General features: G+C 41.5%; 1 protein-coding gene across 2 annotated transcripts in view; it reads right to left on the bottom strand.

Annotated features, from left to right (window-relative positions):
* Positions 1–2525: 2525 nt before the first annotated feature.
* MRPS30 (mitochondrial ribosomal protein S30) overlaps positions 2526–17198 on the bottom strand; it is a 75486-nt gene continuing 60813 nt past the window's right edge. The window contains exon 5 of one of the 2 annotated variants that reach the window (XM_029577608.1): positions 2526–2657. In XM_029577608.1, coding sequence (XP_029433468.1) covers positions 2629–2657 — 29 coding nt within the window. In that variant the 3' untranslated portion in view covers positions 2526–2628. Of the gene's footprint in view, positions 2658–10108; positions 14052–17198 lie in introns of those variants that run through there. The other variant, XM_029577603.1, reaches the window with a different exon arrangement.

Genomic DNA, 17198 nt, shown 5'->3' with positions numbered 1-17198 from the left:
GCCAGGGCAGTCTCTCTCAATCAGCAGCCTCTCTTCCTCATTGCCCGCCAGGGCAGTCTCTCTCAATCAGCAGCCTCTCTTCCTCAGTGCACGCCAGGGCAGTCTCTCTCAATCTGCATTTTCTTTTCTTTACTCGTGGGACCAGTGTGAGTCCCACTCACACTGGTCCCACCAGGGAGTGGGACCAGAGTGAGTCCCTCTCCCTGGTGATATGTTGACCTCTGTTACAGAAGGCACCATTTTACATTCCTTCAGAAACAATTCACATCCAGACACACACTGCAGGAGCAGCATCAGATCCTGTACACCCCCGGTACTTTGGGCTTAGTGTCACTCCCCGGCCCTGTGCTAAAAAAAACCCAGCTGCAACCCCCTCCCCCACGGTCCAGCCAGCCTCTCCCCCGACACAGTTCCTGGGCATAAGTCCAAACATAAACCTCTTCCCTTTTCACTACTCAGTACTCATTGTTCAGATTTAGCTCACAATTCAACCTCTGCACACAGAAGCAGCTCTTGAGCCAGTGCATCCCCTGATCCGTTGCAGCTTAGTGCTAGTCCTGAGCCCTGCACTGAAATAACCAGCTGTAACCTTCCCCTTAAGTCCAGCTAGCCCCCCAAGCACAGTGTCAGCAACCAAATTCCCAATTCCAAACTTTTCTTAATTAATAAGAACTTGTAACCCACTTGCTTAACCTTCTGTTCACCTCTGGGCTGTTGGAAACCCCAGGCGTATACCTTGTATTCCTCACTGTAGGTCCTTAGTAGCTTAGTAATTTGTTCTTTTTAGTTGTGAGAGGTAGTATTTCTGGATGAAGCACTGCTATTCTTCTCTAAGCCCTTGGCATGGACCTTCCAGAGCCTCCTTTTGTCCAGACTTCTTCCTCAGGCGACTAGTCCCTGGCACCAGTCAGTCACTGCTTTTATAAAACTGCAACTTGCACAACCATTGGATAGCAGTCACACTTGCCACATACTTCCACGGCCATCCCTGAACCACACTCTAGAATATTCCCTATTTTAAGGAAAGACAAACTTTTAACCTTTGTCGAAAAAACAGATATTGAATACCCCTTATATGAAGAGCTACTATCTGTCTCCTACTATTAGCCATTCTCCTCAGATAAACTGGATAAACTTTCTAACCAGAACATTCTCATTGCAACAGACAGGATAACCTTTTGAACTCATCAGTAACACATTCTGTAAATCATAGTGCCAAGTAAATCTGAGCCACAGCTCCATCTAGTGACCCCCTAGGGTTACATATACAGTCTATCTATATATCTGTATATATCTATAGCTTTCTATATAAATATATAGATATATAATTACCCTTTAACAAATCCTGTCATTTGCAATCATTTGCATTAAACATATCAAAAAATTATAATATGCTGAAATAGCATGGACGAGAACTGTTGTTTGATGGGTGTAGTTTTTTGATTCAGTTCGAGAAAAAATTCCAAGAAGTTACACAAACACACACATGGTAATTTTCCACACTGGGACAAAGTCTGCAAATACATTTTATCCATGGTTTTTCACCAATTTTAAACAAATACTTGCTACTTTCCCTTTGAAACTTGCCTGGATATAAAATATCTTTGAACATTTAAACCTGCTTTTTGTGTGGGTACTTTCCCTTCATAGAAAATAATGCAGAGTTGAAAATGCAATCTACATGCGTTGTTTTTCTTGCCAACCTAAACATGCCTCCATAAATGCCTCTACATCAACTTTACTGCCACCTAATAAAAAGCAGGATAAAATGTTTAACTATCTTCTCGGTCTTCGAATGCTTGAATAAATAGGGTCCTGAATACCTCTTTCCCTTTACATGCCCTCAAAGGAACTCCAGTCTGACATGGGCTTTCTTTCCTCGCCTCTGCAGACTGCTGCCAGATTGTCCCACACAGGACTCTGCACTTTCAATTCAAACACACCAAAAATATGGAACCAAGTACCACAATCCCTGTGCCTGGAGCCATGCTACCTTAAGTTCAGGGGAAAAAAAAAAAAAAGCTTCAGGCATGGCTTTTCAGCCAGTCCTTCCCCTAAGACCCACATGTCTGGCCCAACTTCCTGAGTTCCTGACAAGGGACTGTGTTATACACAAGAGGGAGAACTGGGTCTTGAAAATATTCATAAAATTCATATATTGGTTCCAATAGTACATTAATTGCAAATTCTGATTCGATTGTAAGCTGTTCTAATGCCTCTGTTCATTTTAAATTTATTGTAATCTGCATTGAGACCAACTTTGTGAAAAGGCAAAATATCAAATGTTGATGAATGAATGAAGGAATAAATAGAGTATAAAAGCATATAATTGGGGAATACCATATGTACTTTTAGCCATATTGAAGGCAAACAATTTTCAGAAAGTTTATTTGTATCAATTACTATTTACCCTTTAATTGGCTTCCAAAATTGTCCTCCCATGTATTGATAGGACTTCAATGTTAAATGTTAAATGCAGCTTTTTCCATATGTCCCATAAAATCCAAAGAAATGACCCTCTTTGAGTAATACCTGCTGTTCTGAGTGATAGGTATTTCTGTGAGTTCTAATCCTTAATGCTATTGGGAAGTTTGAAGAGGTGAATGGTAGCAGTCCATAGAGATGTTCTCATTCATTAATGGATCTTGCAGTAGAATCTGGGTATTTGTAAATGAGATGGAACATATACATATTCATACATTTTATAAGAAGATATGATAAAGATACATACACCTCTTATACAGACATGCTTTTGTGAGTAACCCATTATTAATCATATACAATCAATATGAAATCATTTGGATAAATCCATAATCATTATTGATCTGTTCTGTGGATGTGATGTTTCATAGTATATGTAAGTACACTTGTCAGCCTCATATAATGAATCCATTACCAGGGCCACTTTTACCAATGGGCAAAAGGGGCAGCTGTCCTGGGCCCAGCATAACAAGGGACCCATAGGTAAAAGCGGTCCAGAATGCAAGGCCCAGTATCAGCACCAGCAGTAGTATCCAGGGGTGTCATTAGGTTTGGGCACAAGGGGTCTATGCGCAGAGTCTCAGTTACACTGTTAAAAAAAATTCTTCCTTCCATTATTGCACTAACTCCATTTTGTGCTGTCTGTTTTCCATGTGTATTGATAGCACAGCACAGAGCCTTCACTGCATTATGGGCTGTAGGGACTAAGAGCATACGCAGTGCTGCCATTTCCCATGGCCTCCTCAATCTATTGGCATGCTTCTGCTTTGAAATAGGAAAGCAAAAACAGAAGCATACCAGTAGAAGGAAAGAGCTCCAGGGGCTGGTAGTAGTCTACATGCTCTCAGTCTCCACAGCTCATGGTGCAGTGAAGGCTATGTGCATCACTATTGAAACACCTGGAAATCAGATAGCAAAGAATGCAGCTGGGACCGACAATTGTGGAGAGAGAAAGAGGCTGTCAGGGGCCGACGATTGTGGAGAGAGAAAGAGGCTGCCACCAACCTGCCTGGCTCGCCAGAGAGGAGACTAATTGAGATCCAGCTACCAGCAGCGGGACTCCCCCGATGTGACATTATCAGCCAGAGACCGTGAGTTTAAAAGCCCGCAGGACTGCGGCACACCACTGCCTCTGGCGCACCGCCTAAGCCGCGCACGCCAAAGGGGCGTGCGCGGCTTTGATTGGCTTTGATCACCTTCTGATCGCTTATTGTTTATATGGGGCGTAAAAGAAAAGCCAAGTTTGTGACATGCTCTCCGGCTCCACAAAAAACTGGCCCCATGGATGCTCACGTAAGCACTGGGTTTTGCACTCTAGGTCTTGCAGATGTATACGTGTACATATATGTTGCCACTTTTTCTCCGTGCACCTGGGAATTTTAAAAGCAGACTTATGCACATAAGTCTGCTTTGAAAATTCAAGCTAAATTCTGTATTTTCTACTTGCGGACTTCATTCCTATTCAGGCCAATAAAAATTACCCTCATCACTTGGAAGCCAAGATAAAATGTATTCCATGCAATACAAATTACAAAGAAAGCCCAAATGCTATTGACAAAGAAAAAAAGGATATCTTTTAAAAAATGAAAAGCAAGTCCAAATGGGGAGAATAGGAAAAAGCATAGAGATGGCAAGGTAGATGAAAAACATTAATAAGGTAGGCCAAAACAGAATTTGACAAGCTTATCACATAAGCAAAAGAATAATAAAAACTTTTTCAAGTACATCAAAATCAAGAAATCTTTGAGGGAGTAAATTGGACCACTAGATGACCAGAAGTTGAAAGGGGTATTCAGGAAAGACAAAGCAATCACAGAAAAAACTAAATTCTTTGCTTAGATCTTTACTGAAGAGGAGGTTAGGTTGATATACACACTGGAAAAGTTCTTTGAAGGTGCGGAGTCGGAGGAACTGAAGCAAACCACTTTTAAACTAGATGTATTAAAACAAAGCTGAATAACAACAAATCAAATCACCATACTCTGAAGGTATTTACCTCACAGTTCTGAAAGAGTGCAATAATGAAATTACAGATCTGCTCCTGTTAATTTGTAACATAGAATTAAAATCTGTCAGTGTACCTGAATATTGGAGCGTGACCAATGCAATGTCAATTTTTTTTAAAAGGGCTCCCAAGGGAGATCCAGAAAATGTCAGAGCAGTAAGCCTTGTGTCAGTGCCATGCAAAATGATAGAAAGTACAGTTAAAGACATTATTACTGGACATATGGATAAGCTCAATGCAGTGGTCCCCAAACTATGGTACATAGCCCAAATCTGACCTTACAGCTTGTTTTTCCAGCCAGCCATGCTTTTTCTTAGTGCAATTAAAGGAATTTTTTTTTATGTGCAGTGGTGAGAGAAAAGCTGGCGAGGTTTCCCAGTGTCTGCCAGCAGAACCACCACCAGATTCATGCCTTCGAAGTGAGCTGCTGGCGGGGAGGTCAGGCCCTGCCAGTGAGAGAAGCAGCATCAGATTTTTGCTCCAGAAATGAGCCATTGGCAAGGGAGCCAGACCCTACCAGCAGAGGAGGTAGATCCATGGCAAATAATGGAGCTGCTAGTGGGGAGGTCAGACCCTGCCAGAAGAAGAAGGGATGGACCGGCACTCCAGAAATGAGCCACTGGCGGGAAGGTCAGGCCCCTCCAGCATAACGTAGTAAGTTATGGGATGTGACGGAAGGGGAAAAGAGTGAATGAGAGAAGTGAGGTCAACTGAAAAGAGGGGTGAAAGTGAGAGGAGAGGGAAGACAAGGGATGCTGGGCTTGATAGACCCTTGGTCTGACCCAGTATGGCATGTTCTTATGAAAGCTGGAATGAGGGAGTAAGAGGAGAGGAGATAGGTGGAATATGTATAATCAGATTTCCTAAGATTACTGTTTGTTGCAAACATTGCTAAAGTAGGTTGAAGTTTTATTATGCCCTAAATATAGATCAACTACTATCCAATTTTTAACAAATTGAGGGATCTATTTACTAAGCTGCGATAACACAGCAACATAAGAACATGCCATACTGGGTCAGACCAAGGGTCCATCAAGCCCAGCATCCTGTTTCCAACAGTGGCCAATCCAGGCCACAAGAACCTGGCAAGTACCCAAAAACTAAGTCTATTCCATGTTACCGTTGCTAGTAATAGCAGTGGCTATTTTCTAAGTCAACTTAATTAATAGCAGTTAATGGACTTCTCCTCCAAGAACTTATCCAATCCTTTTTTAAACACAGCTACACTAACTGCACTAACCACAGCCCCTGGCAACAAATTCCAGTTTAATTGTGCGTAGAGTAAAAAAGAAATTTCTCCAATTAGTTTTAAATGTGCCACATGCTAACTTCATGGCGTGCCCCCTAGTCCTTCTGTTATCCGAAAGAGTAAATAACCGATTCACATTTACCCGGTCTAGACCGCTCAGAATTTTAACCACCTCTATCCTATCCCCCCTCAGCCATCTCTTCTCCAAGCTGAACAGTCCTAACCTCTTTAGTGTTTCCTCACAGGGGAGCTGTTCCATCCCCTTTATTATTTTGGTCGCCCTTCTCTGTACCTTCTCCATCGCAACTATATCTTTTTTGAGATGCGGCGACCAGAATTGTACACAGTATTCAAGGTGCAGTCCCTCCATGGAGCAATATAGAGGCATTATGAAATTTTCTGTTTTATTCACTATTCCCTTCCTAATAATTCCCAACATTGTTTGCTTTTTTGACTGCCACAGCACACTGAGCCAATGATTTCAATGTGTTATCCACTATGACGCCCAGATATTTTTCTTGGGTGGTAGCTCCTAATATGGAACCTAACATTGTGTAACTATATCATGGGTTATTTTTCCCTATATGCATCACCTTGCATTTACCAACATTAAAATTTCATCTGCCATTTGGATGTCCAATATTTCAGTCTCAGAAGGTCTTCCTGCAATTTATTACAATCTGCTTGTGATTTGACTACTCTGAATAATTTTGTATCATCTGCAAATTTGATTACCAGATCATTTATAAATATATTGAAAAGGATGGGTCCCAGTACAGATCCCTGAGGCACCCCACTGACCACTCCCCCCTCCACTGAGAAAATTGTCTATTTAATCCTACTCTGTTTCCTGTCTTTTAGCCAGTTTGTAATGCATTAACATACACATTCCCATTATCACCACAGAATTTGCTAAACTGTGGTATATGAATTCATGTTAAAATGGTGCACTAAATCATTTTAGCACCGCTAAGAAAATAGATCCCTCAGTCAAGCAAATAGGAGTAGATTCCAAAGCACTGGCAAGCCAAACCAAAATTCTTTAATAGACAGAGTAAAACATAGCTAAAAACACATTCTTTCAAATCAATTTATTTGGAGACTTTGACTTAGAAAAACATCTCTTAATGCCTGTGGAAATACTTTTGTTGAAACAGAGATGATTGTGGCAGATGACATCATTTTGATTCACTCATTCTGTCTATTTATGTCAGTTTACTGTGCTTCAACAGATCCTCCTTTGTCAAAGACTTTATTGTTGAAATAAGGAGAAATTACTACTTACCTGATAATTTCCTTTTCCTTTAGTAAAGGCAGCTCAATCCCAACAAGTGCATTATGCACCTCTGCCAGCAGATGGAGATGGAGCAAAAGCTGACATCATGGCCATATAGTCCCACCCTGACATCATCCCACCAGTATTCTCTGTCAAAGCCAAAGTGTGGACAAAAATGATTATATTTGAACATTATTAGCAACATTCAAAACAAAATAGGTAAATGGAGAGTTATGTGAATCATACAATATTATAAAGGAATTCCTCCAAATAAATCTCCGAACATTATCTCTTGTACTTGTGCTGAAAAACAATTTTTATAAATTTGTATGAAGGAGGAAAAGACCTCAGAATCTGGCAACTTGCTTTCAATATTGTAATCATGGGTCCAAAAACCTCCTAAACCCAATTTGTTCTTTATTGCTGCAAAAAAAAAAAAAAAATTATATTTTTCTTGTTTTATATAAAATGGATCAAGAACTTATCTTTTAATGACTTGATCATTTTTTTCTGTATTAAAGTGCCACGCCGCCGGCCAGCATTTCGCAATGCTTCTGCTTCAGGGCGATATATTTTGTAAGGTGGGTTCTACAAAAATAAAGTTAATGATCCACAAATATGAACATGATTGCAGTATATACTCATTATTGGGTAGATTATAAATGTGGCCAGTCTGTCTGATTTGGGTCCCTGCCCTCCTGACCTTACCTGGCACAAGGATGTATAGTGTAAACCAAAGAAGAGAAAACCTGGACTGTTGACAACTGTTTCAGTTTAAATCCAGCATGAGACTTGTGCTGTTGCAGAAACCAGCCATATCTGATTACATCAGGCACAGGAAGTTCAGTTACTATCATGAGCCAATGGGGAGCCAGCTCATTACCCGGAGAGAGGATAAGAACTTCAGACCAAATCAGAAGAGAGTAAAAAGAGAAAAAACCCCAAAGTCTAAGGCACAAGGAATTAGAGAGGTTCCGGAATCGTTTCCAGTATCATGTTCGTAGAACCACGGGAAATCTTTGTTTCCCACGGTACTGACCGCTTTTTTTTTTGGTTGTCCTGAGCCGAAAAAAAAAAAAACCAAAAGCCACCTGACCCTTTAAATCCAGTTATTTATAATCCCCCACCCTCCTGACCCCCCCCCCCAAAAAAAAAACTTTCCTAAAGTACCTGGTGGTCCAGCAGGGATCCCGGGAGCGATCTCCGCTCTCGGGCCATCGGCTGATCATAGCAGAAGGGGATACAGTCTGCTAGCCAGGTGGAATCTGCTTAGTGTAGTTGATCAAAAATCCCACGTGCTCCAAGACCTGAATGGTGCTGTGAAGTGCCTGCAGTGCCCCAGCCTGTGTGTCGCTCTTTACCAACCAGTCGTCCAGATATTGAAACACCTGGACCCCTAGCTGGTGTAGGTATGGCTAGGCCCTTTGTAAAAACCTGCAGGCAGAGGCAAGGCCAAATAGAAGCATAAGGTACTGGAAATGCTGGAGCCCAACCACAAAGTGAAGGTAGCTCCTGTGACTTGGGAGGATCACAATGTGGGTGTCCTTGTCCTTTAGGTCAAAAGAGCAGAGCCGGGACCCCCTTTGCAACAGAGGAATTATCGTGCCCAAGCCTATCATCTTGAACTTTTCCTTTTTTAGGAATCTGTTCAAGGCTCGCAAATCCAGAATGGGACAAAGGCTCCCTGTTGTCTTCGGAATCAGGAACTAACAGGAGTAAAACCCCCGACCCTACTGCTCCTGAGGAACAGGTTCCACCGCTCTGGCCGCTAAAAGGGGCGAGAGCTCCTCTTGAAGCAGTTCTGGATGCGAGATGGGAACCCACCACGACAGACTACGGACAGGACCCATCGATCCAACATGGCTGGCCACCGGCCCACGAAGAAGCAGAACCGGCCCCCGACTGGCAGGTCCCCTGGCGAGATGACTGGCACATGCCCCCTCGCTGCCAGTCAAAACCCCATAGTGGGGCTGGCCTGGGAAGCTGGTTGTGGGCAGGGGCCCCACTTGTCGGGATATGCCCCTAGCACTCACCTGCTGTGGTCAGGAGCAGAAGGCTGGAGGTAAACATTTCCTTGTTCTGTAGACAGGTCTCCTCGGGTCATCCCCAAGGCCGGTGAGGCAGAGGTGCCGGAAGACAAATGCTGAAGGGTTTCATGGTGGTCCTTCTGCTGCATAACCGCCTCCTTAACCTGCACTTCAGGGCGAAGGTCCAAGGCCCAAAGCTTCAGCAATGGTGCAGCCCTCGAAAGCACCGGTGAGGGCATCGGAATTGGGGAAGGCACCGGCATATGTGGCAAGGATGCTGCCTCCCGATCACATAGAGCACGATCTACCACCAGGTGCACCAGATGTTCCAACTCTGCTTCAAAAGCCTCCAATGAAAGGGAAGGCTGAGAGGGGAGGGCTGGGCCCAACTCATCCTCTGAGCCCCTAGGAGAGTCGATGTCCGGCACAGGAATTGATGCGGAAGACCCTGGATACAGACATCGAGGGAGGAAGGAGCCTCCTCATGTCGAGGCCGCTTAGGTGGCAGTGCAACAAGTGCCATGGTCCACATGTGCCCGGTCCCGCACGCAGATGGGGACAGGTGCCAGTGCTTGCATGATCTCCCATGGTGCTTGGCCTGCTCTTTCCCCAGCGCAGAGGACGAGGAAGATGATCCTGAAGTCTGGGACTTCAAGAACATCGAGACCGGCTGAACCCTGGAACCCCTCTGCCCCGAGGGTATTTGGTTCCCCTTGTCCTCGGGCTTCGCTGCCGGAGTAGAGGGCTCGGATTTGCCCGAGCCAAACACCTTTTCCAGCTCCGCGGAAGAGAAAGGACTGAAAAGAGACCCTGCGTGGACGTAGGGATAGTGGCATGCTGGGCATGCTCAGTGTGCTAGCCAAAGTTTCTAGAGATTTTGATAAAAGTTTTCCATGCTGGGCTCCATTTGATAATGTCACCCATTTGTGAGGACTAACATCCTACTTGTCCTAGGAGAATGAGACATTATTTTTTACACCAATTGTTTCTCCTTTTGTTCTTGTAATAAACACTGAAATTCCCAGGAAAAATAAAAACCAAAAATGAAGAGATCTGAGACATGACACTGGTAAACTGAAAGTGAAACAATTTTATTTACATTGCTAACCCATCTTTTATCCTACATGAGGTACATGAATAAATTCATTAACATATGCCATTAAAACATGCCTTTTTTTATTTCCTCTTCTATCAGATGATTTTATTGGCACTGGTGTTGGAGACGCCTGTCAGTTAGAAGCTGACATTTCACTGAGACCCAATAGATGAACTACGGCTGCATCTTCCTTTGGCTATGCATTTCAGATGTGGCCCACAATTCTGATGACTTCAGGAAGCACAGTATGTGGCATTTGGTGATCAGATGTTGACTCTTGGGAGGAAGAGTAAGACTGGAAAAGAGCAGCGTGCACAAACGGACCCCAGAGAAGGTAGGTTGTTGGTGCCTGGCTCTGAAGTCTCAAATGCCTTTAGTTAAAACTCCTAAAATCACTTTGGAAAGCATGTGGAACCTTATGGGGGTCTTTGGAGCTGTTTTATCATTAGTGTTAACTGTGGATATATATGCTAGAATGCAGTCTCAGTAAGTCAATGTTGGTTCCCAAGAACACACTAGGAAAGTAGAGACCTATGTTACACAACTTACAACAGAACAGATGAGCCTCATACAAGCCAAAGTGTCACTCAGTACAGGGTGAAAAATTTAGAAAAGTTTGCCACATCTCTCAATCTGCAAATATTGAATTTCCATATAAACTAGAACAGGCAGTGAAAAAAAAAATTAATTTCGTTTTTTAACTTTGTTATTGGGATTTTTTTTTTTCCAGGAGTTTCATTTCATTTAATGTTTGTTTAATTTTCTTTAGTTTACAAAAATGAAATAAAACATAAAAAAACAAAAAAAAAACTAGGGCCTCCCTACCACCCAGAAAAATATCAGTGCCAAGATCCTCCCCGGCTCCATTTACCCAGTCTGAGGGGGATGTGATGAAGAGGCCTAGGCCCAGGCTGCAGCAGGTCACCACAACATTGGACTTGGCCTATGGAAAGGCCTGGTCCTGACACAGAGGTTGATGAATAATGCTGGGGACTCAGACCAGGCTAGATGCCAGGACCCAGCCCAGAGGTCAGGTTCCGACACCTGGGCCTAGGCCCAGGCCTATGCCCATGCCCAAAGGCTTTGGAGATCCTCTTCTTTCTTCTCTTCTTAAAATAACCTTGTCTGCTGGGGACATGCTAGAGTGACTTAACTCCAGTGACTTCCTCATCAGTGGAGGGCAATATTTTGATGTACAGCAATTCTATAAACAAAATAGCATCTTTTGCCGAGGATGAAGGCCCCAGAATTAAGTTACTCTGGCGTATTCCCAGTAGACATCATTTTAAGAAGACGAGAAGAAAGAAGAGGATCTCCGCATTCTCCGGTCTCTGATCTGGTCCTAGGTATAGGTACTGAGCCTCCGGGATGGGCTGCGGCAGAAGCCCAAGCATCGAGACCTGGTCTCTGGGCCAGGCCCTGACATTTGGCTTGGGTCTGATGCTAGGTATCTGTGCAAGGCTGTAGAATTAGATCCCTGACGGACATGGTAAGTAAGAGGTTGGGAAGTTTCCCGAACCCAGCAAATATTTTTGGGCCTAAGCCTTTGCTCAAATCTTAAGCAAAGCCCCAGCATTGAGCCTGGGCTTAGGCTAAGATCCCAGTATCGTGGTTAAGCATAGGCTGTGGCCCCTGCATCGAGCCATGGCTTGTGCCTTTATAAGATCCCGGGCTTTGGTTTATCCTGAGCATCAACATCATACTTAGGGGTGTGCTTTGGCTCCTGCTTTTTGCCTCAGCATCTCTCTAGGCAAGGCTTCAGGCCTGGGCTTAGGCCAGATGGCTGATTTTTTTTTGTTTGGGTTTTTTTTTTTTTTTTTTCAAAACAAAACTTGAAAACCAATGAAATTTCTGCAAATTTTAAATTGTTTCCATTTGAAAACGAAATGAAATAGGAATTACCGTTCTCATTTCCTATTTCATTTCTAACAAATGCACATCCCTAATATAAACCCACCACCCACTACCTTCTTTCCTCATTGGAACTATTTAAGAAATTACTCCTGTTGGTAGAAATCTATCCCTTCCCATTTAAATAAAGCTGAGGAGCAACGGGCAGTTGGAGGTGAAAGGGGACAAGTCAGTTGATAGCCAGGATTTAACTGAATTTCTTGAAAAATCTACAGATGAAGGATCCAACAGGGCTACCATCTTTGTCTCTGTTGTGCTCCCTTAAAATCAGACACCATCATATGCTTACATTTTCAAAATTTTTAAATACTACTTATAGGCCAGAGGAAGGACAATTTTCAGACATTTCCATAGATAAAATAGTTTTACCTGCAGAAATGGCCTTTTACAAAACTGCTCAACTAATATTTGGGTAAACATATACAGATAATGCCTCTTCATCTGTAACTTTACCCTTTGCTTTCGCCCCATATTGTGATTTTCATTTGCATTTCAATTTATTATTTCTATATTATGCATGTACCTATTACATTCAAGTTGTATTTGACTTAAAATTTGAAATAAAAATAACCACGCTCCCCCTTAAAAACCAAACCACAATGCTAGACAAAATAATGCACTCCAGATTGAACTTGACACTGTCCAGGAGGTTAATGGAAGTTAAATATTCCATAGTCCACTTGACTAGTATTCTATGATAACTCAGAAGGTTACACAATTAGAGCTAGGCTATAGTCAAGGAAAGGGACAGAGTACTTTGATAATCATAACAGACAGAACACTACTGTAGCGCTCTCATGGCCAGATGTTCCAAGAATCAAGGAAAAAAGTTGCATTGATTCACAAGGAAGACAGACGTGCACTACCAACATAGGTCAATGTAGCATGGAACATACAATGTCATCAACCAGTTGAACCCAGTCTCAGTATGCAAATATATTTCATTCATCATGGACATCTTGAAAATACAACTGGCTAATATTTGATGGCTATTGTATGCAAATTTCCCCATACATATTCATTAAGAATATTCTGGCTGTGAGGTCAACAAGATAAGTTTGGGAAGTCCTGATTTACAATATGCATGAAGAACTCATTTTCCAGTGGGTTAGTTATTACTGGAATAACTAAACAAGAAGTGAAATATGTTGCTGCTTCAGGTACAGAGTTAAGATAATATAGGAGGTTGCAGCAGGGATATTACATGTATATACTGTATAGTACCCTCATTTAGGGAGCCATATAAATCTCAATATAAATAATTTTAAAAAGTTATAAATAAAAGATTTTGGTCCCAAGAGGTAAAGCTACTTGGCCAACCCTGGACAATGTCAACATTCTTCAAATTGTCTCTGGTATTTTCCTATATATTCATACAGACACAAAACTAGAAAGAGGCATATACTTAACACTTTCTTTACTGTGCTTGGTAGACAACTCATAGCCACCCGTTGGGCATTCACATTATAAAACTTTCACCTTGGAAGTAAGAAGCTCTGATCAAGTTTATAATAAAATGATCTATATAGATCAAAAGATTGTAAAAGAGTGACTTTTACTGTCATTTATTTTATGATTAAAGAAACAAAAAAAACAAACAAACCCTGATTTGTTTTCATTCAATATTACCATGGTAGCAATTTATGCTCAAGCTATGCACAAATAGCAATACTAAAAAAAAAAAAATGTAATCTGTAATGTAAAATACCTAGCAACTGACATTTCTAAATTTTGCATCTATAGTTCTTCAGGACAGTTGAGTAGAAACTTTACTAATAATTTCAGTACTTCATCATTAAATCCTTTGACTTCATTGCCTTCTATAGTCTCATATAATGGTATGCTCTCCACTCCCCAGCAGATGTTCTTGCGAGAGTTATTCACATCAGTCTCAACAGAAAGTGCTAAGGTGTTCAGCTGATAACAAAAGAAAGCAAAATATTTCCCATCATGGATCACACACTGGGAGACAAATGGACGCGTCACATCTGCATGGCTCCAAAAACCTGAAAGATTAAAATTGTTAGGCTATCATCATTCTTAAACTAGGAAAAACAAAACAAAAAAATAAAAACTTACATTAACATCTACTGCAAAACTTGCAATGGCTTGAAATATTCTTACACATCTAATGCCTCAGCTGGCTGCATACGAGCCCCACATTGAATATTTAACAACAAAATTAATATTAAAAAAAAAGCCTCTAGACATTGTGATTTGATCAGTTTATGCGGGGTGGTGGATTTTACAGATTTGATATGAAATGCATTCAGTATTCTAACGGCTGTTATTTCAGAAAAGCAAAAGATATCATAGCTATAATACAGCATTAAAACCCTAACCTCTGCCCCACTAAGTAGGGTAGTGGTGGTTTCTGACTCGATTCTGAGGGGCAAGGAAGCATCCATCTGACGAACAAACATGTTGCCCAGGAAGTGTGCTATCTGCTGGGTACCAAAATCTAAGATATTCCAGAGAGATTGCCAAAAATCCTCAAGCCTACTGACTTCTGTCTAATGCTGCTCATCCACATTGGCACAAATGATACTGATAAGCATCATACAGTTAGTATCAGAAGTGACTCCATGGCTCTGGGAGAGAGGGTAAAGCAGACAGGTGCACAGATGGTATATACCCTCCCAGTCAAGGATAAAGACCCAGGCAGGGAAGCTTGCATTCTGGAGATAATGAATGGCTGCATAGATGGTGTCGATAAAAGCATTTCAGCATCCTGGACCATGGGATGATATTTCAAGGACTGCTGAGCATAGATGGGATCCAACTATTGAAGAAGGGGATGCAGCATCTTCCAACACAGACTGGCAAACCTACTGAGGAAGGCTTTAAACTAGGATCGTCCAGGATGGGTGAACAAAATCCTGAGGTAAGTAAAACATTAAACGTGTATAAAAATGGAAAAAAGGTGGCATCTGGAAAGCTATGTCTTCTAATGCTCATAATATGGATATAGAGGCAGTTATGGAAGAAGTTGACTTGGACGCAATGGCTGTCATGGAGACGTGATACACAAAAATCCACAACTGAGATACAGTTATTTCGGGCTATAAGCTATTCAGGAAGGACAGGAAGAGGCGTGGCATTATATATACAAATTATTATTAAAGACATGGAACTGCAGGGCTTATGAGGTAAATAGGTGGCATTATGAGTTAATCTGGAAAGAAGGAATGGAACATCTATACATACTGGTGTAACGTACATAGCAATTACACAAAGAGTCCCAATTCAATATCAGTCTATCAAGCAGCAATTATAAAAAAAAAAAACCCAACACATTTAACTGTAGAATTTAATTTTCAAAGCACAATGGTGTTTCTGCAGGGCACTTAATCATCATGCTGTACTCCAAACAATTTTTACCTCTTAAGAATTTTATAACTTGGTAAAAGGAACCTTCATAACACCAAGCGGTTACATTGTTATTTCAACATTTCCACCGCTTTCCGGTCATATGTAATCATCTATCCCAATATATTACGTATATTACAGAGAGATTGCCCAAATACTCATAAAATATAAGAGGAAACAGGTACTTCCCGTATCAATGCTCCTAATTCTTTGCTAACCATGTTTGGAGACCACTGCATCAGGAAATTAGACTTCAGGAAAACTAACTTTCTTAAAATGGGGGGGTGTATCTCAAGGAGTAACTGGATGGGAAAAATCTAAGGGAAGTAGAATAGCAGAGGACAAAACTAAAAGGAGAATTTATAAGGGCAAATAACGTTTTTGTTAGGAAAGTGGAAAATGAGGCCACTATGGTTTTCTATAGAAGAAGCTAAAAAGATAAAGGAAATAAGGTTAGAGTTCATAAACTACAAGAGATCACACAAAGAGAAAGGCAGGCAACGATATCTGGAAATTACTTGATTATTTATAGCTGGGTTAAGTATATTCCTTGTCTGGGTTTTGTAATATTTTGTGCTTTTGAGGGGTTTATTGTACTTGTAACCTTAAGTTCTAAAGTGGGCGTTGTGTGTTGGAGCCGACTGCACAAAAAATTAAAAGGTTCAGTAAGCTTTACTATTGTGGCTAGGGAGAGGGGGTGCTACCAGCATTTGGGAGCAGCATTTAATCACTGTTTGCAGTCTTACCTTCCTGGCTGAGGCAGCTACAAGCTATCTGAAATTACTTGCTTATTTATAGCTGGGTTAAGTATATTCCTTGTCTGGGTTTTGTAATATTTTGTGCCTTTGAGGGGGAAGGGAGGGCTTATTGTTTACTTTTCTTATATAGTCTTCCCTAGACTCCTAGATAATTAGCTTCAATTACTTCACCTCCCATTACATAGTAGTTCCTTACTGCTCAGAAAATAGTAACTTAAACAGTCATATTGCTTGTAAAATTTGTTTTCATACTCTACCTATTAAATCTTTACTGCCTAAAACATATTTAGTTTTATTTCAAATACTTATTAAAAAAAAATCTTTGCTAGTGCCTAAATTTTACCTTAAACTATCACTAATTCCCTAAAGTCATATAGATAAGGTAACAAAACGTCTTTCATTCAGTGTACAACTGTGGTACTTATGTCCCAAGGCCTCTCATTTGGAGAATCAAAGGTTGTTGCTTTTGCCTTCAACAAAAATGGAACTGATTCTTCTAAAGGAGGAATTGTCCAGGTTTCAACTGAAGCATCTACTATCTCTCATCCAGCTCCCACAGACGTTTCAGAAACCCAGGAAAATATGGTTTATAGTGGGCTCTGGTAGAACAAGCCATGCGACAAACACACCCCCAACTTCCCCAACATTACAGCATCCTGCTATCAATCCCCCCACTCCCACAGAGATGCCAGAAATCGAAGATTCAAAAGCCCAGGAACAACTGGATAGCAATGGGCTCTGGCAGAATAAGGCCTGTGATGAAGAAACACCCATTCTCCCCATTGTCACCCCTGAAAAATGTGTTTTCTACATAGGAGAATGAAGAAACCTCAGCAATAGATTTTGAAGTGCCTTCTAAAGAGAAGTCACCCAATGCACCCAGAAGCATTTCAACAAAATAAAATGTCATAAGAAAGCTGATTCTGCTGGGAGACTCAATCATCAGAGGAACCAATTTGGGAGCACATTTTGATGGTGATACAACAGCTAAATGCCTTCCAGGATCCTCAGCTAGTAGAAATGCAA

The sequence above is a fragment of the Rhinatrema bivittatum genome, chromosome 1, assembly GCF_901001135.1.
Source record: "Rhinatrema bivittatum chromosome 1, aRhiBiv1.1, whole genome shotgun sequence".
Taxonomy (NCBI): Eukaryota; Metazoa; Chordata; class Amphibia; order Gymnophiona; family Rhinatrematidae; genus Rhinatrema; species Rhinatrema bivittatum.
Note: the sequence above shows the minus strand (reverse complement) of the source record. Positions and strands in the feature narration are given on the sequence as shown.